At 41.0% G+C, this 26,627-nt stretch overlaps 1 protein-coding gene across 4 annotated transcripts in view; it reads left to right on the top strand.

The window, feature by feature from the left end:
* Positions 1 to 11,811, top strand: part of ARID5B (AT-rich interaction domain 5B) — a 244,060-nt gene extending 232,249 nt beyond the window's left edge. For all 4 annotated transcript variants that reach the window (XM_072995169.2, XM_020793194.3, XM_078390908.1 and 1 more), the window contains one exon: positions 3,633 to 11,811. In XM_072995169.2, the coding sequence (XP_072851270.2) occupies positions 3,633 to 5,786 (2,154 nt within the window). In that variant the 3' untranslated portion in view covers positions 5,787 to 11,811. The remainder of the gene's footprint in view (positions 1 to 3,632) is intronic.
* The last annotated feature ends 14,816 nt before the right edge of the window (positions 11,812 to 26,627 follow it).

The following is a 26,627-nucleotide window of genomic DNA, read 5'->3' as shown; positions in this document are numbered from 1 at the left end:
CAAATAGTCCAGTGCTAGGCTGTATTCAGGAGTCTTTTTGAGGGAGATGTTATGTGTGGCTTAGATGAAGTCAAGATGACCTGCAAAATCACACATATGGAAGAGAAAAGAAGAGAACTTTGGATAGGGTTGCCACTTGCCCAGCCTGGTCAGTAAGTCTGCTTCATGGCCCTTAGTTTTCTCTTTGGATTTGTTACCTTCCACTCTGTTATAATTCACGAATCTCATTCACACAGAAGGAAATGCCTCTGATGAGTTTTTCCTTGCCACAATATGTACATGCATTGTCATGTAAAAACAAAAGAAGTATGCCCTTCTTCAGAAACATACAGATGTACAACTGATTAATAAATTAATGAATAATTAGCATTTTTGAAATGATGTTACCTAATTAATCAACCACATAAGCACAGGCCACTCATCTAACCCAGCCTTTTCCAAGTGTGGATCACCAGATTGTGTTGGTCCAGAACCTTCATCATCAATAGCCATTGACCACGCTGGCTGGAGATGCTAGACGTTGTAGTTCAACATTTAGGACTTGTGTGTTAGGAAAGCATAAAAAAAGAAGAAAGTCTAAAATTTCAGTCCTCCTATTTGGTTTGCATGGTAAATGTGAACTCTGTGAATTCCAGTATACGTGGCTGACTCTCCTGCAACCCTGGGAAATCCAAAGTTACAACCAACTCCAGCACATGTATCTGTCAGGAAGCTGGACATGAGTTTTACTAAGAACTGCACTAATGCATGGGAATAGCTTCTGTACCTTGTAAAAGTGTGGTTTCATCTAGTTAAAGGTAAAGGTAAAGGTTCCCCTTGACAATTTTTGTCCAGTCGTGTCCGACTCTAGGGGGCGGCGCTCATCCCGCTCTTCAAGCCATAGAGCCAGCGTTTGTCCGAAGACAATCTTTCCGCGGTCACATGGCCAGTGTGATTTAGACACGGAACGCTGAACACGGAAATTTGCAACCCTATTACAAGCCCTGTTCTCTATGGTCTTTTATCAGTACGGGTGGTTGGCCAACAGAGATGCTTTATCTGAACTACAGTGCCATGCCTGCCCTGCTTTGGCACATATAAATGCAGGCCATACTGCTGGTAGATTAATGGTTACATTGAATTTCAGGAGCAGTTTTGCACAATGTGTCTGGAGCTAGTAGAAGTCACAAGCCCCCCTGCACATGCTGTAATACCTACATGTCTCTCTTTGTTATTCAGTGCTTGGAAAAGTGAGTTTTTTGGACTGTTATTCCCAGAATCCTCCATCTGGCTGAGTGATTCAGGGAGTTGGCAAGAAAAAAACAACACAAACTTTCCCAGAATGTGAGGTGTTAGAGCTTCTGTGGACATGGAGTTTCCAAATAATTAGTCTTTTTCAGCATATTGATAAAATTAAGGGAAAAGGGAATCTTAAGAAAACCGCAAAGAACAAAATTTTTGAGGCACTTTTAAGTCTAATAGATTTGTTTCAGTGTGAGCTTTCATAGCTCAAATTCACTTCATCAGATGCAATAATTGTCTGAGAAAGTAGATTCTAATCCACAAAAGCTCACAATGAAACAAATGTCAGGTTTTAAGGTGCTGCAAATATTTTGTCTTCTGTTTTTCTTTTCTACCAACTTTTTAACCTTTAATTTTGCCAGCATGTAGACGTGAAGATAACTCCTAACCTTGTACATTCTCAGAAACATATGCTTTAATTTTTAATATTAATTATATATTTCTTTATATTTTTATTGAGACTAGGTAATTCATATTTCCAATTTGAACTCTAAGGAGAAAATACTCTATTACTACATCCAAAATGGTTATGTGAATGGACCGCTGGTTGCAGTTTAGTTTAGCTTTACACTTTATTCAGTTTTGTTTTTCTGGTTATAAGATAATATATTATTATTCCTACTCTATCCATCGCTCTGACATAAGTTAAATCTCAAATCAAAGTGTTTCCCAGTAGAAAGAAAAAAGAGAGCAGGAATCTAGTTATTAAATATGAGTTTTTCTCTGTCTGCTTTGGTCATCTGTCTGGTATTTTCCTGTAATTGTATAAGCTCTGGGGGCCAATGATAGAATTTTTTACAAAAGGGCTAATGGTGGTATTTGGACTGCAAAAGGGTTTTTTTCCCCCTTTTCTTTTTTGAGTTGCTTTGCGGAAAAAATTATGGAAGCAGTCACAATGAGTAACGGACATTTTAACTAATAGGAAATAGAAAAAAAAGCTCAGAGGAAAATGTAAAAGTAGCTGCAAAGACATAAATCTTGTAGAAGATTGTGATTCATTGGCTGCTTTACATGCATCTCCTACACAACTCTGTCTAATGCAGCCTTTAGATAATAACTTCCTTGATGCCCCTGTCTTTACAACAACGAAAGATGGGAAAGTGGGGGGGGGGACAATAATAGTAAAAGAGCTCAGACAACACTACTGCTTTATGACTGCCTTCTACTAAGAAACATGCCAGAGGAGAATGACAGTAATTTTGAAAAGGGTTGTCAGTCAGCTGTATCACCGATGGAGCACTCTAATAACCTTCCAGGTCACAGTTCATTCGTCTCCATAATGCGATGAATAGCCAGAATTGAGTGCACAAGCTTTATTAAGAAGGGAACATAAAGAGATGCAGCCTCATTGGCTATAACCTGGGAAAGCTATATCTGGAGGAAGGCAAAAAATGCTTTCACTGCATGTTGACAACTTTATTCTGATCTGTAAATAAAAGAGACCTGAACTGAACCGCAGTGCCGATTATTCCCAAAGGAATCTATGATGCTTTGCTCTCGCCCTCACTGTGGCAATCCCACTGACATAATTTTAAATATTGTAGTAAAGATGGCTAATTTTGATAAGTACAGGTTTTAATAGAACCATGAGATCAGATCTAAAATAGGAATAAAAGAAGTAAAGTCAACCACATGTCGGTGTTTTTTTCTTCTTCTTTTTAATGAAGAGCTCCTTTGTAATCCCACTCAGTTGCACAGTGAACACAGCAATATTGATTCTAAAAGATGGCCTCGGCATAAATGCTGCCTGGTTAGCATATCAGTAGAACCTATGTTGTGCACTTTGGTAACATTAAAAAAAATACTTATTGGCTGAAATCCTGTTGTGTTGCTACACAAGAGGCATAATCTTTGGAGAGGAATTGCCTCAAGTTAAGAAATTTCTGTAGACATTATCTGTGGCATGCAGAGTTTTGCAACTCAATATGCAACTGATAATATCTCTAGAGATCTCTTAACTTATGGCATTTTGCTTCGAAAAGTTACACTTCTTGAATAGCAACACAACAGGATTTCAATCATTGTGGCCTTAAAGGAGAGGTGTGCATTAAAATATCTTTTTTTTTTTCACTGAACCATTCTCAGTTATGGGTCCCTAGTTTGCGTTGGTTTATAGTGCCCATCATCCTGGATCAGTGGCCATGCTAACTCAAGGAATTCTCTAAGTTGTAGCCCCAAAATAGTAACTTTCCCCAGCAGTATTTAAATGTTATAATGGCTATTAAAGCATTTCAGTTTCAGGACTGGGACTGTTGAGTTCGTTCTCAAATGTAAGTGGTAGATATTTTTTTAAAAAAGAATCTTCATTTTACACTGCTTTCTTACAGTTGTCTATTTAAATGTCTTTTTAGGTTTCATCAGAACAAGAGAAGGATCAGGAGTGTTCAAACCAGAAAAGCTTATCTGAACTAACAGTAGCAGAGGAAATGAAGCTGTCTGTAGAAGGGCCCCAGGTGCCCCCATCAGGTGCAACTGGGACAATATCTTTGGAAGACACTGATTCAAAGGAAATCAGCTCAAACTATGAGGAAATCAAGGAGGAGAAGCCATCTGATGATAGTTTTTCAAGTGCTTTGGTGCCCCCCAAAGAGAACATTGTCTTGGATCCCACAATCAAGAAACTCCCCGGTCCATCAGAAGGCCAAGAAGAGCCAAAGCAGGAACAACAAGCACCTTGTTTTGTTGACAATCTAGAAAGCGATGCCCAAGATACTCCATTTCATAACTTCCCCAACATGCAGCTACCACTACCAGGTCAAAATGAGATGGAGGACGATAAACTTCCAGAGATGGCAGACTACATTGCCAACTGCACTGTTAAAGTGGATCAGTTAGGAAACGAAGACATACACAATGCACTGAAACAGAATCCCAAAGTCCTTGTAGTACAGAATTTTGACATGTTCAAAGAGAAAGAACCTCCAGGTTCCATGAATGGAGATCCCTGTTTTGGTTACACACCACTACTCTACTCCAAAGGCAACCCAGGCATTATGTCCCCTCTAGCAAAAAAGAAGCTTCTATCACAAGTCAGTGGGGCAAATGTCTCATGCAGTTACCCATATGGCTCACCTCCGCCTTTGATTAGCAAAAAGAAATTAGGCGGCAAAGATGAGCTGGTGCCAAACATCCCACAAACCTCTCACACCCCTGTGATGGATGCTGTGGCAGTCAACCGCCCATCAGTAATTCAGCATGTACAGAGTTTTAAACCCAAGAATTTGGAGGAAAGGAAGTCTGCCAGTGAAGCGTACCGACACGAGTCACTACTAAACAAACCAGATTCGGAATGTTGTGATTTTTCGAAACAGCACCTGACCACTCTGGCAGAATCCTATGCGCTGAAGTCAGAAATCCAGGACATGAAAGAAAGAATGAATGAAAAACGGGCCCTGCACCATTCCCACATGCCCAGTTTTTTGGCAGACTTTTATTCCTCCCCTCACTTGCACAGCCTGTATAGACATACCGAACACCACCTTAATAATGAACAGACATCCAAATACCTCCCTCGAGACATGTACAGAGAGACAGAAAACATTTCAATGTTCCCACAGCACAAGCACCAAGACAAACGGAACTTAACCTATCACCCCCCTTTGCATCAGCAAGAGAAAAAGAGCCCCCTGGGAGCCTTGTCGGATGACCAGCCTACAGATCTGAGTCTTCCCAAGGGTATTCACAAACAGACTGCTTCAAAAGCTCTGGGCTCCTCCCTCTTGCACACTTCAGCGGGGCAACAGGACAATAAGAGCATCTCCCAGTTCCAGGTTTTGAGTGGCCAGCCACTGAGTGTGGACTGCCATCCCAAAGCTTGCCGGGTTTCCCCAATGACTGTGCTGGCCCCCAAGAAGCATGGGGAGCCCCCTCTCATCAGGTCCAGCAAGCAGCCAAACCTGAGGAAGATGGAAGGCATGGCCCATCCCATCCTAAGTCATAAAACCAACGCTCAAACTGTCGGGGCAGCTCGACCTCTGAAGCGCAGCCTGGAGGATGGGGACAAAGCCATTTCAGAGAAGAAAGTCCGAGCCGTCTCGCCCCTGCGGTTACCAAAGGAAGCCCCTACAAAGGAGAAGGGTCTTGAGCCCGAGGCCGAGGGCAGCAAATCAGTACATGGCTTACCTCCCAGTGGCATGCTGGAGGGCCACAAATTTCCCCTCTCAAGCCCTATCTTCACAGGCTTGTACCCTGGGACTTTGTGTGGTAGCCTGAGCAACCGCATCCCAGCTGGGTACTCCCATCCTCTGCAGTACTTGAAAAATCAGACAGTGCTTTCTCCTCTAATGCAGCCTTTGGCTCTCCATTCGTTCATGGTGCAAAGACAGTTCCTTACCTCCCCAGGCAGTTCACAGCAGCTTTACAGGCACTTAGCTGCGGCAACACCTGTAGGAAATTCATATGGTGACCTTTTGCACAGCAACATTTATCCTTTGGCTGCTCTCAATCCTCAGGCTGCTTTCCCACCTTCTCAGCTATCTTCTGTACATCCGAGCACAAAACTGTAAATCCTCCCTTCAAAAACAACAGATAAACTACATTCCTTTAGCCTGTGATGTCCTGCAAAGTTTAAAACGAAACAAATAATCAATTATGTGTATTAACCAGAAAGAGGTTACATCCCTCCTTGTGGAATGCTTCAGATTTTGATTGAGATAAGACTGTGGTTTCAGTTGGGCTTTGCTTTTCTCCTCTGGCTGCTGTGTTTCCTCCTCCCGTGGTCTTTTCTCACCTCACACAAGAGGCTTCTGAAAGGATCCCATGTCTCTCTGAAAACAACTGTCAGAACAGACAAGGTGGCAAGTTCTCCTTGTCTTGGAGAAAAAGGTCTCTGTTTGCCCCCCCACCACCAAGTGTTTGGGGTTTGGAGCATTTCAAATTGAAAAAGAGGCAGGTTTCTGATCAAAGAGAAGGTAGGCAAATGTATCCATGGCAGTTACTTTTTCAGGTACCATTCTGGTTCCTGTCATTTCAGAGTTCAAATCAATGCAATGTATAGTGAAACTGTGTCAGTTTTTCTTTTAACACTATCACAACTGTTAAATTAGCCTGTACATACCTACTTCAAAGACAAAACAAAATTACCAGTGTCAAGTTCACTTGTATAATTTATAAGTTCTTATTCTCGACTATTCCTGTGCTCTGTTTTCTTAAATTAAAGTCTTTTTTTTATCAGCAACTTTGTTTTGGTAACAGGAAAAGCTCTGGCTGTTGAGAGCTTTTAAAAATGCATCTTTATGTTATCTTTTTTTCCCCTTTTCTTCTTCTTTGTCTTATATTTCTAGAGCAGCTTTTGGGGGTGTAATATCATTGTTTACAATGCAAAAGCCTACATATTCAATGAATCTTTCCAGAGGATAGACGCATACTGTAGATCATGTGATGGTGCCCTTTAGTACCACATTCAATTCCTTTTCCAGTGACCTGATCCTGAAAGGTGCTGAGCCTCGCTTCACCTATCTGAACACTCTCCTAATTGTTCGCCCTTTGCTATTTTATTGGCTGCTGAGATTTGGCTTTCCTGTATCATGGTCTGTGAAATTATACTTACCATATCTACGCTGTGAAACTGTCCTGCATTCCATAGAGGGAGCACACTCAGGACTGCATGGGCAACAAGTAATTCAATAACATTGGAGTCTAGAGCAACCTTCTTGTGGGCTGTGAAACTAATTCAAGAATGACAACCTTTTTTAAGAGACAAAATGCGGAGGGGTAGTTCAAGGTGGTCTGAGGGGGATCTGTGAGGATGGCTCTCCTTTGCAAGAGAAGGTGGCAAAACAGCAGGCCAGGATGTGAGTGCTCAGTTGAGGGGCAATCTGCCCTGTGCACTGCTTCTACTCTCCTTGTCTGGTAGTTCCTTGCAGTTCAGCCTGAGGGAGGAACAATGTCCTACCTTGTTCCAGCAAAGTTGTTTATAAACATGTGGGTTAGTAGTAATTGTAATGGCAGCTTAATCTACAAGCCACTTAAACCAGAGTACTTGACTTTTGACTCTTTGGTCCTGCTGAACAGCGGAACTTTGACACTTGCACCTGAGCATCCTGTTGAATCTGAGGAGAGTGTTTCTGCTGCATGCTGACTTGGCTCTAAGAATGATGTTTTGCCGAAACAGGCTGGGTATTACTTTGATCATTACGGGATTGAAACTATGGCAAAAAGGGCCCATAACTTATTTTGAACAAGGGGAATCTCTTTTGGACTGAGCAAGATTCTCTTTCACCAGTGATTTTTTTTAAAAAAAAAATCCATGCCAAAATCTGTATTTAAATATGTATTTTGAATGCATTTTTTCATATAGTTTGCATTTCTAAGTCTCCTTTCTCTTCAAGTCCATTTCTAAATGCATTTGGTTGTAAAAGACACATTTTTATACAGATTTCTGACGAAGAGAACTATATCACAAAACATGAAGAAGTGCAAAATCCACATTTTGGTCCACCTGTTTTATCTAGCAGGTACCGATCAGGTCAGTTCATATCAGAATTTGCCAAGAATAAATTCCTCGGTTGCTCCTAGTTCAAAGAGATCTTTGCTTGTGCCTTTGAGCAAGTGGCCCATGGCTTCCTAAGAGGACTTGAGCCCTCTGTTACTTATTCATGCAAGGGAAAAAGAATGTTAAGGAATTCATACCTTGTGCCAAAATGTGTCTGTGAATGTCTTAGAGGTATATAATGGGAAAAGATCTTCTGTAATCAGGTGCTACACTGAAGGCCTGACGAAGACCCCTTCATGCCTCTGTTTCATGTTCCTGGTTTATCCTGTGCCAGCCCAATGGACATTTCCTACGTGAGAGGAGAGGAATTTCAGGTGCTTCGACATTGCTGGCTCTCTTCAAATCTAAGAAACAATGCCAGTTTACATGTTTACATGGACTGGAATTTACCTGTATCTTGAACTTGGGTCTATTCCTGGAGTTTATATTCCTTTGTTGGTGTTCTGAGTTTCCACCTCTGATTCAAGAAGCAACAAAGGTAGCCAGATGTATCTGGGCTACCTCTGCAACTTAACACCATGGATCATTGCCTTTGGCCATACAATCTGGCTGTGGTAACCCAGTGAGCAGCTGGCACAAGGTAAATTCTGATCAGTTAACATCCTGCACTTACAAGATGTCATTTTAAGAGTGAAATGATGACCTTAAGTGGAAGCCATGGGGGGGAGGGGACAATGATCTTTCTGCAATGAGGTGGCTTTGTTTGGGAAGGCTTTTTAGCTGGGAGTCTTGAGGCGTGAGAAGGCTACAGAGGGAAGCTGAACCTGGAAGCATTTTATAATGTGAAAATTGGTTATGTATTGAAACCATCCCAGTTGCAATTCAAATGAGGTAATCATTAAAACTACTGGAAACTAATGGAAACTACTTAAGACAACACCATGCATGCATGCCAGACATCCTATATTAACATTTCCTGTGATATGAAGCCAACTGCAATATATAATGTAACCTATTTAATGCTTGGAGGGTGGACCCAGACTCATAGACATCTACTGTTAAAGATCAATGTTTTCTTCAATTAAATGCTATTATGTTCTTGTGGTAAAATTATGTTGATGATGCATAAGCAGGCTAGTAGAATATAGAACGTAAATGTTCCAGTGCAATTTTTTTTTATTTCCCCTTCTGAACTCCAGACATTTAAAAAACGAAACAAAAAACAATCATCGTTGATCAGATGCCATAGAGGGCATTGTTATTCAGATTGCACTAAACCTAATTAATCTAATAATTGAAGTGGGAGAGGAAGGGGAAGCTGGCAGGATTATAGGAGCCTGCAAACATTGTCATAATCATGTGCCCAGTATTGTATTCTAGGGAAAGCCATGCATCCCTCTTTGTTTGGGATGATGTGCACAGTGGATTGCCTGGTATCTTTTACATTAAGAGATATTCATTGTTTTAACAGGATTGTCCTTTGGATTGGAAGAGCACAGTTCTATTTCCCCATTAAATGATTTACTACATGCAAAGTTAGCTCCCGTTTGCTCACAGAGGTGCACAGGCCATAACGTTTTCCCCCTGCATTTCCCTGGGAGAGAGTAGCACTGCGCAAAGCCCCTTTGAGCATGTAGAATTTACATTCACTATTGAAAGAAATGTGTGTGAGGTTGCTGGACTAACCTGTTCTATATTCCACAGCCCTAAAACGACTCTTATCCTAGGCTGTTTGATCTAGTAACCATAACCTGTGAAGTCTTAACCTCTCCAGTTTAAATTGTATTGTGTCATTTTGGAAATGGTTCAAACCATTCTAAAACATCAGAATTAATTAATCTCCTCCCCCCTCCATTCCTTTGTTCAGTCGGAAGATAATTTTATTTTAGAAAACTCATGCTACAGTGGACAGGATGAGGGCAAAGGGGAGCAACAGGGACATAATCATTCCCCCATGGGGTGGTGACATTGTTTCAGAACCTTGGTGGGTTTTTAAAATCTATTTCTATTAAGTATTAAATTTTCCACTGGCAGATAACTATGTTGTGTTTCTTAAATGGGGCTTTGTTTGTGTTCAAGGAGCCTTATTACTGAATGAGATTGCACAAGTTTTTCTTTGTGAAATCAAGCCATTGTTATTGGTAGGCTGGTAAAGGAAACAGTGGAATCTAATTGGCAACAGAGTAATAAATCTATTTACCAAGAACTAGTTCCAGGAATTGTTGCAATGCCAACACACACTGTTCAGAATTTATTAGAGTCTGAAGACTGATGAGATTCAAAACTTAATTTTTTCTTTCATACAATATCTTGTTAGAAACTGTTCACAATAGATGTAGAGTGGAGACTGAAGTTAAGTAATGTCTTTTCCAACTGAATTCTCACTTTGCTAGTTCAGAACAGATAAAGGAGTTCACCATTTTAATCAAAGCCCAAAGTAAAGCTAAGACATAGTTCTAGCTTACAGAATAAATTTTTAAATATATAGGACTTGAAACAACAACAAAAATTGAGCTGCAGCAAGAGCCCCATTTAATAGAGCATCTCATGTAATGTGGTTGTGGCTATTTCTGGGGTTTCAGTCATGCCACTCCAAGGAAAGTCTTTGTCTTGATGGACCAGACAATGTTGGAATAGTTGGTTGTGATTTTGGCCCTGTTGCTCCCATATTCAAAGAAACATCTGTTTGTGCCACCTCTGTGGGTTGGTTTATTGCTAGGCTGATACACAAGCATGTAGTCCGGGTTGGATGTTATGGGTGGATGCAGAGCAGGATGGGATGCTTGCTTTTTGGATGGGTGAGTGAATGGCTCCTAGAATCTCCCAGCCAGCTTGGCCGTGGACATGCTAGATGGTAGTCCAAAGAATGCAACTTTTCCAAACTTAGGTCTGGGTGTTACTGATACTACTGTAGGAGCAACCACAGGGAAAGCAGCCCTTGTCCTCCCTCCCCGAGTGTGATTATCATGTCTGATTTCAGACGCCAAGCAGGGTCGGGACTGGTCTAGTATGTAAGTAAAACACCAGTGGGGGGTATCATGGGTTTCTGTAGTGTACTGAGGGTTTTGTCAATTTTTAACCCTGTGTAAACTGGCCATGGTAGTGCTTGCAGTAGTTGGGCAGTTTATAGATTGAACAAATATATACATAGATACATACAATTTCCAAGTAGGGCTAGGACAGAATCCTGCCTAAAACTCTGGCAAACCATTGCTGCCAAACACAGTTGGCAATGCTGGGCTAAATGGATCCAAGATACCTTTGGTCTAATAGACCCAATGTAAGACAGCTTCCTATGCTCCTGCCCTCCTTCGTGCAACATTTCAACAGGGCCAAAGCCACATCTCATTTTTTCTTGGATAGTGGTGCTCATAACCTCAAACTCTCATAGACTGCTGTGTGGCTATGGAAAGCCAGGTATATTTTGTGGTGTGTGCCTTTAAAGGGAGAGATGGAATATTGCTTATACCTTATTGCACTTGGTTAGATTGTGTGGCCGTGAGCATGGTCAAGCCTGCCCCCATTTCACAATTTTTATCGCTTAATAGTGGGAAAAAATTTCACTGACATGAGGTCCGCAGTATTGAAACTATCATCATGAGCACTTAAACGGTGTTTGCTGTAAATGTATTTGATATTTTACATGTATCTCCCTTCCCCATAGTTTTAAATATGATCTAACAAAGGCAGCATAATCTACTAGCTGTTTATACTTTGTTTGGAAAGTTATTTTGCTGTAAATAGTGTATACATTCTTGTGATTCATGTTATTGTAGGTTATATGCTCTGTAAGGTGATTATTTGTATATAGAAAAAAAGTGGCCCAGTAATATTATATAGTTTCCCATTTTTAAGAAAATTAAAATAAAAAGGTTATTGAGTAACCTTTCACGTTAAATAAATTTAAACACTACCAGAAAGACAGAAAAGCTGAGCCAACTATAAACACTCAATTTTTGTATGTTTTCCAAATTGTATGTATTAATGCTTTTGATACTGTATTATGTGCCAATAGTTTCCCAATCACATAGCAAGCAAAAGATATTTTGTACTTTTTGATCCACTGTAATATTTAATAAAAAATGTTACTATCTGTCCCCTCTTGTGCTTAATGCATCTGTACACAGTCCTTTTGCCACCTGAAGTGATGACAGATTTCTCTCTTAAGTATTTTGGTCTATCAAAGTGGGATTCTTAGGAACCAGGAGCTGGCTGCTGGGTCCCTCCAGATGTTTCTGCATCGCAATTCCCATGACCTCTTCCTGTGATTGCTACTGGCTAGGAGGTTGGGGAGTTCCGCCAAGAGCAGAAGGGCCCTTGTTGCACGCACACACACACACACCAGCTCTAGAGAAAAGCACTCCCACAACAAGCTTTGTGATCAAAGAAAACACATGGCAGCTTCACAATTGACTAGAAGAGAAAAAAACCTTCAAATAATTTGTTTATATTGTACCTTGTATTCTCAGATTAAAGAACACAAAACATGCCAGAGCAAAATAACTTGATTTCTTCTGCCAGAGAAGAAAAATTCTGCAAACTGTGTGAGCTATGCAAGTTTGTATTTTGCAAGTATGTATTTTGCAAAATCAGCTATGACTGTTGGCAGTTTGGCATTGTCTATTCTGGGCCTGCCAGCCATGACAGCTGTTTCTTTGCCCTCTAACCATAAGAAATGTTGTTCATCATTACCACTGGCTAGATGAAGAGATACAGCTAGGTGGTAGAGAATTTCCTTTGAACCCAGTAGAGAGCACTGCTTCAGCCTACAGCAGGAATGGAGAACACAAGAGCCTCAAGAAATGGTTGGACTACAACTTCCATCATCCCTGATCTTCGGTAAAGCTGGCTGGAGCTAATGGAAGTTAAGAGTCCACTGGCAACTACAGCCCCAAACTCTCCCCTCCCCAGTGGTTCCTGGTTCCTACAGCAGGAAGGATTTCCAGTAGCAGCTGATAGGAAAGATATTGGGCAGAGCCTGAGAAAACTGCTGCGAGTGAGCACAGAATGTACTGGCCAGAATCCTAGTGGTATTCACATAAGGTTTGCATCACTTGCTTCAGCCAACCATGGTTTATCAATTAGTTGCCAGGGTGCATCTTATTTGCATAGCAGGATGTGTAACCGGGCACACAACTGAGACATTCCCCGACACCTCATTAGCTGCAATTAGCCAAGGCAAGTTATGCAAACAGCATGTCCACCAAATGGATATTGGCTACTGGTCTAGCTCAAATGAGCGAAGAGTAGGAAAAAATCAACGTGTGTTGATGGAAGCCTACTTCCAGTTTTGTTAGGGTGGAGGAACTGGCACCTCATTTTGTTACAGAACTACTGTTTCTGGAAACTACAGGGTTTGGGTGAGCAAAGATTTTGCTGGGATAAGGCAGCTTCTCACCAGCCACTGCTCGTATTTTGAATCCTATATTTGCAAGGATGAGGGCTGTTAATTTTTTGTTGTCACACAAAAGCTGTGAGTGCTAGGAAATTGGATTTTATGGGCAACACTGCTGCAGAATCTTAGGACTGAAACCCGGCCTATACCCAAGAGTGTGTCGGGTTTGTTTTGTTAATAATTTCATCATTTCTATATGTAACAGATCCATTACTTAGCAATCAAAGAGTGATTTTGCTGACTGTTCTACAAAGTGGTGGAGAACAGATGGGAAGGAGTTAAGTACCGTACAAAAGCATCCTTTGAAGGGGGTTAAAGGACAAAAGGAATGTAAGAAGTTGATCTCTATTTATAACTCTATGTTGGAGAACAGAAAAAAAGGATTTCATACCAGTGGATAAGCTGGGCCAGTCCTGGTTGAAGAATAAGGGAAGCAGAAAAAATTAATTTGCTTTAAAACTGAGCTAGTAAGCTGCAGGATAGGGCTTTTTATAAGATGTTGTTGTACACAGGGTCATTACAAAGAGCTGATAACACAGCATCACCAACATCTGCTATGCAGCAACATGCAAGTGTCACACTAGCCTTTTGAACAGTGAATAGTGTGTTGCACTTATGTAATAATTTCTGTCCAAAACACTGAAATATGGTGTGAATATACTGTAATGAGAACACACATACACAGAGTCTTGACAGCATATCGCCAAATAACAACGTAAAACCAAACAGTTTTTGCCTCAAGGTTTCAAGAGGAATTTATTTCAATATAGTTTTCTCATAAATGATTTTAAAAAAATAACCCATAGTGCTATCACTCTGTACTCTGCACAACAGAATGTACAGTGTGGTTTTCCATATATTTGCTGCTTTTTCACAATGAAACTAGCCCAGAGTTGCTGACAAGAAACTCTGACTTCAACTGCATGAACTGTTTTTGTATTTCACAGTACAAGTCAAAAACATTTTTAAAAACCATGTAATGAGCATTTGAATAGGTCAGTATTAGACTGAGTACATCTGGCCAGGTGCAAACTGCTCATATGCACATTTTATGATGGTTTATTCATTACATTTGTAGCCTCCTCTTTCTCCAAAGTCATGATTTCTTTCCAGTTTTACCCTTACAATAATGCTGAGAGGTAGGGTAAATTAAGAGTCAAATTGATGGTCTAGTGAGCTTCAATGGACTGAGTAGGGAATTGAACCCTTATCACATCACAGTCCAGTAGTTTAGCCACTACAGGTTTGTCACTACTGACCTCCATTTCAAATAGATGAAATGGGAAAGCCATTGGTTTCTAATTGGATATTTAACACATTTCAAGATCACAGTCCACCATAAAGAGGCATCCTGGCGGCTATTAAAATTTAACAAGTTTGGAGCACCTCATTCTGTGCTAAGCAAGGGCCATTCTCAGGCAGTGTTCAATTCTGTTGTACTACTATTATGTAAAACACTTTTGGTACTTATCACAAATGTTTGGCCACAAGATGGCACCACATTTTGTCCTTTGCACAGACAGAAAAACGCAGGTCAGATCACCTGAGGAAAATATCTTTACTACCCAAATCTATAATTCCTTCGACTCCACTTGATTGTTTTTGTTTTTCTTAAACTTTTTTTTAAAAAGTCTCGATCTGGGCAGGACAAAAGTGGCTCATATAGACCAGAGACATCTCTGTAGACACTTTATCCAGCTGCTGTGTCACACTGCTGATTCGGGGCTTCTTGATACAACTCGATGGATGTCTCTAGTGAGAATGATCAGTTGACAGAGATAACTTCTAAGATTTCTCAGTGATAAAGGCCACCTTGGTTTTCCATGAAAATGAGAGATGGAGCACCCACACATTTAAAAATATGACCCTGGATTGTCACTCCTAAACATTTTTCCTTAAAGGCCTTTTGTTCACAAAATGTAGATTTAAAAAATCAAAACTTTTTGAAAAGTATAAGCTTAGGGAAGTATAGCATCAATATTTAAACATCACAGTGTTTCATGGAGAGAAACAGTGAGCTTGCATGGACCAGACACAGGCAGTCTTTGAACCAGATTATAAAGGAAGAGCATGTCACATCTTCAAACCACTGTTTTGCCACTACTTGAGAAGTAGGAGAGCAGGATGCACAAGCAGTTGTATTTTTCAAGTGACTGCTCCTCTCTGGTCTTTTTTTGTCCCTCCTGGATCCCATGCACTAATCAGAAGATGAAGTTCCTGGATGGTGTGATTTGTTAGCATAGTGCCAAGGGCTGAGAACAAGTAAGCTGGTGCTCAAGAAATCGCAGCTATTAATGACAGCAGAGTAGCCAAATCTCTATTGTTCAGCAATTCCCAAATGGCAAATAAAAGCCATCTCTAAACAGAAACCACTACTGCTGCAGTTTTGCTTGAGAGATCCTCCTTTGCCACAGATTAGGAACTAATGTAGAATTTTCTCTGCAAAAACAAAGCACCACAATAAAAAGCCTACCCTTACAGTATTTTGCATCTGTCCATAGGGATTTCACATTTCAACAAATGCTTTTTTTCTGCAGGATTTTGAAAAGCTCTCAGGGAAGCTGTGCTACTGACTGTTACCATTATAAAAACACAAATTTTTTTATTTGGGAGAAAAGCTCATGGTATTTGAGCTCTTCGTGCATTATGATGTTTATTGATAGAAAACTGCAAGCTGGTCACCGCAGTTATTTACTGACTGCATAAATGAGATCTTTGGAACATAAACATTGAACTGAAAAGCCTCGTCCAGCTGCTGCTGAGGCCTGTTTCTTACTATGAAACCAGCAAAGCTAATAGCTGCAAGGCCCACAGATAAAATTTCAGGCTTTGAGGGCTTTACTGCTGGCCTGTAAATCTTGACATTAATTTTTGACAGGCTTTTACCAGTAAATATCAGCTTACATGGGAAGTCCAACTTATGCTCAAGGCATCATGTGCTAACTGGAGCCTCACGTGGTAAGTACATCACATTGATGACCGATGCATCTTTCATCTGGCAAGCATGAAAGAGGAGCCTCCTCGGTGGAGCCGGATGCACCAATTGCCCCTCTACTGGTCAGCTGCAAAAAAGTTGCAAGCGGGTTATGGCAAACCCCACCCAGTTGCCCCAGCAATAGTTCCTCATGTAATTACTTCAGGGACACCATATGAAGCTAAACGAGATGACAACAGGCCCCTGTGTCAGAAACAGGCTTCCCCCAAAAGATACAATGTTGGGAGGGGGGGATAAGCAGTGGGACTTTATCAAAATACAAGGGGCAGACAGGAGAGGGAAATGGTACCCTTCCAATCCAGTTTCTCCACCCTGGGGAAGGAGATCACTAGTAGGGCAACGGCTCAATACATTTTGCTCCTAATTATGTATAACAATTTGCTCACTCGCCAGAACAGGACAGTGACATGGCTGCCATTTTGTCTTATTACAGTATTTCCCTCTGGAAGATGGTGGATGAAGCCTGAATGAGAGAGAAGGGGACAGTGACATCAGTGGGAAGGAGGTGAACGTGATGAGAGTAGAACTCATTAACCTTACTTTGGCTAAAGGCAGACCTGGGCAAAGTGTGGCCCGAGGCCCACGTATGGCCTGCAAGCTGCTCCTGTCCGGCCCCTGGACAGTTTTGAACATCAAAACCATTTACAGCTTTTTGTCTAAAGTTGATCAGTTGCTTATCTTTAAAAATAGTATTTGTGAAGATTAACACGTTTAAAATAAAAATAATAACATCACTGTTTCATTTTATTTTTAAGTAAAGTTGGTTCGGCCCCCGAACACAGTTCAGATTTTTCATGTGGCCCCCTATAGAAATTAATTGCCTGCCCCTGGCTAAAAGCTTCATAAAATGGGGAAGTGATGTACTGTACCTCTCCTAGTTCAGCTCATGGACAAAATCTGCTTTCCACATTACTGTACTTACTGAAGCAAAAGTGTGTCCTGGACATATTAATATTTGGGATGAAGGGGAGGTATTTGGTCAGTCTCCATCCCAAAGAGGATTCCGCCAGGGTCCATTTCCAGGCCTATCATGTAGATTAGAATGGCATCCATTTCAAAATCTGTACTTTGTCTAAACCCTACACAGAGTTCCATGGGATGGGGCTTACATTTCCCTCCTCACTTTTTAAAATGGATACTAACCACCTGAGTTGGCCAGCGAACAACGTTCTTGTGGTGGCACATCTGATGTATAAGGATTTTTAAAAGCTGCACCCAGGGAAAACCATTTTTCTCTATCTCTGGAAGGGATATGTTCTTTTTATAAGCTATACCTTTCAGAGCGTTCAGTGGCACCATTTCAACATACGCAACAGGAAAAATACTTTCTAGTCAACCCTAGGATTGTGGAGATAAAGAAAAGAAATTCACAAATTTAATGTTGGACAGAATGAATTTAGGCATGAGTCCAGCTGAAAGGAAAACAAATTAGATCCAGAGCAATTCACCCATTTGAAATTAAAACAGTGAAGGCCTTCAGGTTGTGGAACAGGCTACAAATCTAACTAACTGACCACATAATGAATGATCAGAAATGCACATTTTTTTTCAGGTTGCAAAGAGTACTAGCCGGGGTGGGGTGGGTACAAGACCTGAAATGTGGGCCACAGAACTTGGCTCAGTAGCTTCCAGTTGTGTTATGTGTCCATGCCATAGGGTTATTTATATACTCTGATTACATCAAATGCTTACCTTTGACTTTGTAATTTCCTGCTAACATTTTAAATGATCATGTGATACCAGATCAATTAGCAGGAAAGAATAATTTTCACTACAATGCAAAGTGTAGTGGTTTAATAAGTAACTTTTCAAAGTGTAGTGTTTTAATAAGTGACTTTTCAAGTAGATCTTTCTGTTGTTCAACTACTGAAGTCAAGCAAATGGATGCTCCTTAAGTGCTTCGAATATCTCAGTCAAGAAAATATGGAAGAAAAGAGAGAAAATGTTGCTCAACAACTGCTCTCTGAAGCAGACTTGTTCAAAGGAAGCAGCAGTAATGTGAGAGGTTATTTACCTGTAACTTTGGTTCTTAGAGTGGTCATCTTTGAATTCACAATATAGGGCTCAATCTGCGCTTGCAGAGGTTTCTGGAATATTCTAGAACTTTAGCACTTATTTGCCAGGACCACCCCCTGGTACACGTGGTCTGCCTGTCCTGGCAATTACCTGTTCCTAAGAACAGCCTGCTGCTGTATCAAATGAAACAGACGTGATGGACAGAGGAGAGGATGGGTGGGAAGTGTGAATTCACAGATGACCACTCGAAGAACCAGAGTTACAAGTAAGTAACCTCTATTTCTTCTTTGTGGTCCCTGTGAATGCACACTATAGGGTGATTAACAAGCTGACTTACCGGAGGAGGGACGTCACGGAAGGATAGACGACAGCACAGCTCTGCCAAAGGCCGGATCTGTCTTGGCTCTGACATCAAGACGGTAATGTGTGGCAAAGGTAGATGGAGTTGCCCAGGTAGCATCCTTGCAGATGTCAGGGAGAGGTATGCCTTTCAAGAAAGCTGCGGAGGTAGTAATAGCTCTCGTGGAGTTTGCAGTAATGGACGACATCAGAGGCTTGCAAGTGAGCTGGTATGCCAGGTGTATCATTGTCATGATCCATTGAGAGGTGGTTTGAGAAGAGACATGGGCACCTCTATGAGGTAAATAAGGGGTGACAAAGAATCTCTTAGACTTGCAGAAGGAAGAAATTCTAGAAATGTAGAACACCAGAGCCCTTCTAATGTCTAGTATGTGTAAGGATCATTCCAGGTCACTAGCTGGTGATGGAAAAAAAGTAGGTAAAATAATGGGTTGGTGTTTCTTAGTGTGAAGGGTTGCAGTGAATAGATCCTTCTTCCTAAAATGTCAATCTTTCTTCCCTCCTTCTTAGATGGTGTCACTGTAGATTACTCCTTCCTCTGGACTGATTGGATTCAATGATAATGGAATCTGGAAGAGGGTGCTTAAGTTAAAAAATCCATATATGAACCATGAGTTTTGTATACAGTGGACCCTCTACTTAAGGAATTAATCCGTATTGGAACTGTGGCTGCAAGTCGAAAAGTCTGTAGGTCGAATCTCCATTGATCTACAATGCATTGAAAACTGATTAATCCCATAACCGGCGGTTTTTATTCTATTTTTGTTCTATTTTGGTTTTTTTCTGGTCTGTAGGTCGATTCTCCGGCTGCAAGTCGAATCTAAATTTTGCAGCCAGAGAAGTCTGTAACTTGAAAAGTCTGTAAGTCGAGCCGTCTGTAAGTCGAGGGTCCACTGTAGATTTTTGGTACGTCTAGAGATTTGCATTATAGATGGTAGCTTATCCCAAGTGTTCTTAATAAGTTTCAGCATAGATTTGATAAAGTTCAAACTCAATGGAGGAGACAGTTCCTGCTCGATGTCACCAAATACCGGGTGAGCTTTGGGAGAAGGGGGTTTTTCGATATGGAGCTGTAGTGCTTTAGCCATTCGGGATACCATCTGTGAATAAGATGTAGTCTTCGGAGGGAGAAGGATTATTGTCAAGTATATCAGAAGGAGGAGTAGGAAGATTAGGTGATGATTCTAGTGACGAGTCTGACTGGATTTCGTCACTGGAAGAAGAAGAAGAAGATGATGAAAGATAGAAAGATATTCAGTGTAGAGTAATTGACGTGTGGAAGAAGGACGGGAAGGTTGAGGTTCCTGTATATCTTGAGACCTGAGGTCCTGTATAAGTGGTTGTAGTCTGTATGTGTCAATTTCGAATGGCTGGAGGATGTTTTGGTCGGTACCAAAGGTGTAGGAAGAACCGTTTTGGATTTATGGGATCGACGTGAATGTTTTGGAGAAGGTGACTGATTGTATTCTTGTTGAGATGGGGACGTGTACCGAACGTGTTTCTGTTCATCAAACTGAGAACGATCATAGTGGGACTGCATGAAGTATGGGTCAAAATATTGATATGGAAACATAGGAAATGGGAAGTATTCTCCGTATGAAGGACCATGCCATGGTGGAGAAATATGCTTTTGTTTTTCCCAGTGTTTCTTGGGAGAACGATGGTCAGATTCAGAGCCAGACAATTGGATGTTGACTGCCCTCCCTGATGCAGGGCTGGAATGGGCCAAGGCCAGGCTGGATTGTGACTCAGCCTCAGAAAGGCCAACATTGGAGGATAGGCTGCATGTCGAGGCAGGGGCCTGAGATGGTTGTGTCTCCTCTCTCTCTGAGGTAGAACTATGCACCTCTCTGGATGATTCTTCTAATATTGGCAAATGTAGAGTCGCTTGAGGGAGTTCAGTGCGAGGTGGTTTGGCTCGTTTTGTCTTCTTAGTGACTGATTTATCCTTCTTTTTCTTTACCAGATCATGAGCTCGAGATGTCATTTTCAAAGTCGACATCAACTTTTGTTTTGCAGCCGATTTGGCTTTCTCAGCAATTTCCTTGGAAAGTGTAGGCAGAGTCGTCGGATCGGGAGTTGGCTGTGTTGGAATATGCCGCTCTACCAATGCAGTTGGGGACCTTGCTGTCTCCACAGAGGCTGCAGGAGGATTCATGGCTGTTTGCCAAAGGTATGATCTTAGCCTTTGGAGCCTGAGTTTTAACGCTGGTTGGTCAGTCTCTTACAAGTGACGCATGAGTGAGTTGGGTGCTCTTTGCCCAAACAAAATAAACGCCTCTTGTGGCCATCGGAGAGTGGAATTTTGTTACTACAACTAACACAGCGCTTAAAACGGGCTGGTGAGGCCATAAAGTGGGAAAAAAGAGGGAAAAATCAATTGAGGAATGGGGGGGGGGAGCCAAAAACGGAACCAACTTACAGGGGAATGTTGATTAGTTGATTGAAAATAAGAAAATATCAATTAGATTATAATCAAAAAGGGAAGTCTTGAATAATCTGTCACAATAGCTAGAAAATTGCTCAATCTCTCCAAAAGTCCGATCAGCTTGGTGGAAAAAAGGAACTGAGGGGAATCTTGGGTGGGAGCAGCATGTGCCCCATGGGGGAACGTCGCCTTAAATTGTTACTTTTAGCTCTAGAATCTTCTGAGAAGTTCAGCGCAGTCACAGAACAACCCATTTGTGTGCATTCACAGGGGCCACGAAGAAGAATAGGAAAAGGGGGTGGTAGGGAGAAGGAGCACATATCAAAAAGTTCCTCACTGATTTCCCTCTGATTTTCTTTATTTTACAGTTGAACGAAGATAAAGGCGAATGGAGAGCTCTTCATGAGATGAAACCTCAGCTACGGCAAAAAGGAACTGAGATAATCGCCAGGACGGGCGGACCACCTGTACTGGGGGGGGCGGTCTTGATGAACGCATGATAAAGCTCTAGAATATTCTGGAAATCTCTGCGCAACTGCAGAATAAACCCTATGTGTAGTTCACCCTCATGCCCCTTTGTGAGTGGGTTCTCTATTATCTTGAGGAGTAATTCTTCCCGGGGAGACAAAAGAGGAGTCAGAATTGAAAATTAAAGTATTTTTATTAACAACTGGGTTCACTATTGGGTTCATTTCTTCTTCTTGGTTACAAACAACAGAACTTTGAACTGATAACTGGGGAGGAGAACTTCCCCAAAACCATAACATAGATTTGTCTTCATTTAAATCTTTCAATAGTAAATTCTTGCTTTTTCCTCCTCCTCCGTCGGTTGCCTCACGAAGTTGTTTCGTACTGCACACAGGGTCCCGCAACAAGGGTGGCGGGCCCAATCTCCCTCTCTCTGGACTCTTTCCTCTACTTCTGGTGGGATATGATGTACCAGACGTGCTGGACCTTGTTTCATCGGGTACACCAGCACCTTCCATTCCTCCGGACTCAAACCAGGGATGATGGGTCTTATCTTGCTGCTAGCTCGGTTTTCTTCCTCTTCACTTGTTAGATTCCCTGAGTGTCTTTTAACTGGAACTGAAAAGACTTGGACATCTCTCTCTGTTTTCCCGGATTCGCTCTCCCTAAAGACCGACACTTTCTCCGTCTCTTTAGAAACGCTTCCTTCTTCAGTTGTTAAGAATACATCTATCTTCTCTCTTTCTTTTAACACCTCAGGTCTTTCTACTGGCTTCTTCTCCCTTTCACCATGAACCGGTCTCCTGTCTCCTCCCTCTGGTCTCTCTAACGGACTCAACTGCCTTTCTTTCGCGCGCGCTCCTTCCTCTCGAGCTCTTTCTACTTTCGTCTCGCGACTTTCCTCTACCCCTTCTGCTTGTCTTTTTGTCTCAGGTTCCTCTGGTTTTTCTGATTCTACCTCAATTACCTGAGGGGACGGCTCACTCTTAGTGGTCTCTCTATTCTCCTCCTCACACGCCCCCTCCCTTGAGTGTGCCGTCCTCTCGGCCTCTACATTCTCTTCCGCTTCCTGCCGAGAAAAATAATCTGCGTTAATATGATTCTTCCCTTTCCTATACTGAACTTGGAAAGAAAACGGCTGTAGTGACAAGTACCATCGTGTTAATCTAGCATTAGAATCCTTCATCTTATTTAACCATTGCAATGGAGCATGGTCTGTCATCAGTATGAAAGGAGCTCCTAGTAAATAATACCGAAACGATTGAATAGCCCATTTTACAGCTAGCGCTTCTTTTTCAATTGTGGCATAATTTCTTTCTCTATCATTTAACTTCCTACTAATATACATAACAGAGTATTCCTTTTCTCCTTCATTCTGAGACAAAACAGCTCCTATACCTCTATTAGAAGCGTCTGTTTGTACTATAAACGGTTTCTGAAAATCTGGGGCATATCTATGAGGCAATCCACTCAATATCTCTTTTACCCTTTCAAAAGCTTTTTGTTCCATACTTCCCCAAACTATATTTTTATTTTTCCTTTTCTTAGTCAAATCAGTCAAAGGGGCAGTTATCTCTGAATAATTTGGTATAAATTGTCTGTAATATCCAGCTAAACCGAGGAATTGTTGTACTTCCTTTTTATTCTTAGGAATCGTCCACTTCGTTATTTTGTCAACTTTCTCTGGAACAGGTCTAATTTTCCCATCTTCAATCAAAAATCCTAAATATTTTATACCTGTTCGTGCTATCTTACATTTTGATGGACTAACTCTTAAATTTGCCTTCCTTAATTCTTTTAACACCTTTTCTAAATGTATTACATGTTCCCTAAAATTCCTACTATATATTAAAATGTCATCTATGTAAGCAGCGGCGAATTCTTTTACTGGTTCTAATACTCTATCCATAACTCTTTGGAAAGTTGCCGCTGCTCCATGTAAACCGAATGGCATTTTTAAAAATTGATAAAGGCCTTTTGGTGTAACAAAAGCTGTTTTTTCTTTATCTTCTGTCCTTAATGGAATCTGCCAGTAACCCTTTACCAGATCTAGAGAACTTAATATAGTAGCGCCCCCTATCTTTTCTAATAGGTCATCTATTTTCGGCATGGGATAAGCATCGAATTTAGAAATTTCATTCAATTTCCTAAAGTCAATACATAATCTTACACTACCATCAGCTTTAGGTACCATGACTGGATAACTTCGCCAAGGACTATACGAGGGTTCGATTACTCCTAAATGTAGCATTTCATCCACTTCTTTATTAATTTTCCCTTTGAGATGATATGGCCAATTCCTTCCTCCAGTTCTTACTACCTTTCCCGGCTCAGTATTAATGCAATGTTCTCCTACGCTAGTAGACCCTGGTTTATTACAAAATACATCTTTAAAATTTTGCTCTAATCTCCTAATCTCTCCCTTCTGTAACTCATTTAAGTTATCTTCTAATATTAACTCTTCTTCAGGGGATTTACAAGTTTCAATATCTGGTCCAAATTTGTCTTCCTCTACGTCTCCTAAAAGACTCTCCCTTTCTTTCCATTCTTTTAAAAGATTTACATGGTATATTCCATATTTTTTCTGTTTATCTGGGGTAGCTATTTCATAATTAGTTTCATTTACCTTTTTTATAACCTCATATGGTCCTTGCCATTTTGCAAACAATTTAGATTGTTCAGTTGGTAATAACAATAGCACCTTATCTCCTACCTGGAAATTCCTTTCTTTCACTTCTTTGTCATATCTATACTTCTGCTCTTTTTGCACTCTTTTTAACTGTTCCTTTGCTTCCTTAGCAACGTGATTTAAATGTTCCCTCATCTCAATAATTTGCTTAATTTGTAATTGAGAATTATCTCTCCCAAACTCCCAACTTTCTTTTACTAAATCTAGAATTCCACGAGGGTTTCTACCATATAATAACTCAAATGGAGAAAACCCTGTAGAAGCTTGGGGCACTTCCCTAATAGCAAACATCAAATAATAAATGCCAATTCCTAGGTTTATCCATAACTAGTTTCCTTAACATCCCCTTCAAAGTTTTGTTAAACCTCTCCACGAGTCCATTAGTTTGCGGATGATGTACAGTGGTTCTTAAAGGTTTTACTCCTAATAATCTCCACATTTCTCTAAAAGTCAAGCTCATAAAATTAGTGCCTTGGTCCGTAATCACTTCTTTTGGAAATCCTAGTCGAGAAAAAATTTGCATCAATTCCTTAGCTAAAATTTTAGCAGATGTAGATCTCAAGGGAATTGCCTCAGGATATCTGGTGGCATAATCTACCAATACTAATATATAATTATAACCCCCATTCGACTTAGTTAACGGTCCAACAATATCTAATCCGATGCGTTCGAAGGGTGTATCAACTAAAGGCATAGGAATTAAACCAGCTCCAGGCTTAGGCTTTGGTTGAGTCATTTGGCATTGTTTACATGTCTTGCAAAATTTTTCAATTTCTGCCCATATATTAGGCCACCAAAACCTCTGCAAAATTCTAGCCCCCATTTTTTGAACAGATAAATGTCCTGCCATAGGCACATCATGAGATAACTTTAAAACATTCTCTCTCCATTTCTTAGGAACCACCAGTTGTTTTGCCCCATCAATAGAAATTCTATACAATAAACCATCACACAATTCAAATCCCCCTTCACCCTTAGATATCGTTCCTTCTGGTTTAGCTTTCTCTATACATTTATATAAGGTTTCATCATCTTGTTGCCATAACCTTGTAGTCTCCCTTGATGCATTCTCCAACATTTCATTCATATTTAAATCATCACATTCTCCTTGCAGTACCTCTTTAGCAGTTAACAATTCTTTCATTTCCACCCAATCTCTGCCCAACAACATTTCTCTAGTTAACCCAGGTACAATACCAACTTCTATAGTCTTTTTTACATTATTAACTTCAACAGTCGCCATAGTAGTATCGAAAGTTTTAACATCACCATGTATACATCTAATTACCACCTCCCCCTTCCCATTGAATTCTTGTATGTTCCGAACCAAAGTCCTCCTACTCCCAGAGTCAATTAGAGCCAATTTAGTTTCCCCATTTACACGAGCCACTACTTCCCATCCAGCCTTTTGCTCCCTCTTTTCCTCAGTCACCTGGCTCCAATCCTGTATCCAGGAACAGTCCACTCCTGGGCAATTTTTTTTCTGATGGCCCTCGGCCCCGCAACGGAAGCAAGCTCCTTTGAACTCTCTAGGCTCTTTCCAGCTAGGATAAGCCTCCATTATTCTATGTTTGGAGCCTCCAGGTTTGCTTGTTTCTGGCTTTCCGTCTTTGGCCGAGCGCAGAGAAGATCCCACGTTGCTTTCCGACGCCATCTTTTCTCTCCCCTTCGTCTTCTCATTGTAAGCCCAATTATTCTCGCGCGAGCTCTCCTCGGCATTGCAAAAGTCTTCCACCAATCGGACAGCTGCTTCCAGGTCACGTGGGTGATTTCTTTGTACCCAAGCCCTCATATTTGCATGCAATGTTGTGATTAACTGTTCCATGACCATTTCCTCCAATATCTGTTCTTTGCTCTTTTCTTCGGGTCTGATCCAGCGTATTAAGTTAGCTTTCATTTTCTGTACTAGAGTGCGGGGATGAAGACCTGTTTTCCATTTTAAACCGCGGAATTTCTTCCTATAAGCTTCTTCTGTTAAGTTAAGAGTTTGCAATATATTGGATTTTACCTTGTCGTATCGCAGAGCTTCTGAGGGAGGTAAGGTATCTATTATCTCTTGCAGACTACCAGTTAAACAGGGGGTTAAAATCAGGGACCATTGCTCTTCGGGCCATCCTGCTGCCAACGCTACTCTCTCAAAGGTATTTAGATAAGCTTCAGGGTCGTCTTCGCTGGTCATTTTTTGTAGCCTTATTGGAGCGGGTCCAGCCACCCATGAATTTTTACTTGCGGGGTCTTCTTTGTTGTCTTTTTTCTCATTACTTTTAGCCAACTGAGACAATATTAAGTTCTGTTGTTCTACCAATAAGTTTATCATTCTTTCTTGTTTTGCAATGGTTTGTTTGACTCCCCAATCTTCGTCGGTTTTATTGTTATCAACTGCCCCGGGTTGGGCGCCAATGTGAGTGGGTTCTCTATTATCTTGAGGAGTAATTCTTCCCGGGGAGACAAAAGAGGAGTCAGAATTGAAAATTAAAGTATTTTTATTAACAACTGGGTTCACTATTGGGTTCATTTCTTCTTCTTGGTTACAAACAACAGAACTTTGAACTGATAACTGGG

The sequence above is a fragment of the Pogona vitticeps genome, chromosome 3 (assembly GCF_051106095.1).
Source record: "Pogona vitticeps strain Pit_001003342236 chromosome 3, PviZW2.1, whole genome shotgun sequence".
Lineage (NCBI taxonomy): Eukaryota > Metazoa > Chordata > Lepidosauria > Squamata > Agamidae > Pogona > Pogona vitticeps.
Note: the sequence above shows the minus strand (reverse complement) of the source record. Positions and strands in the feature narration are given on the sequence as shown.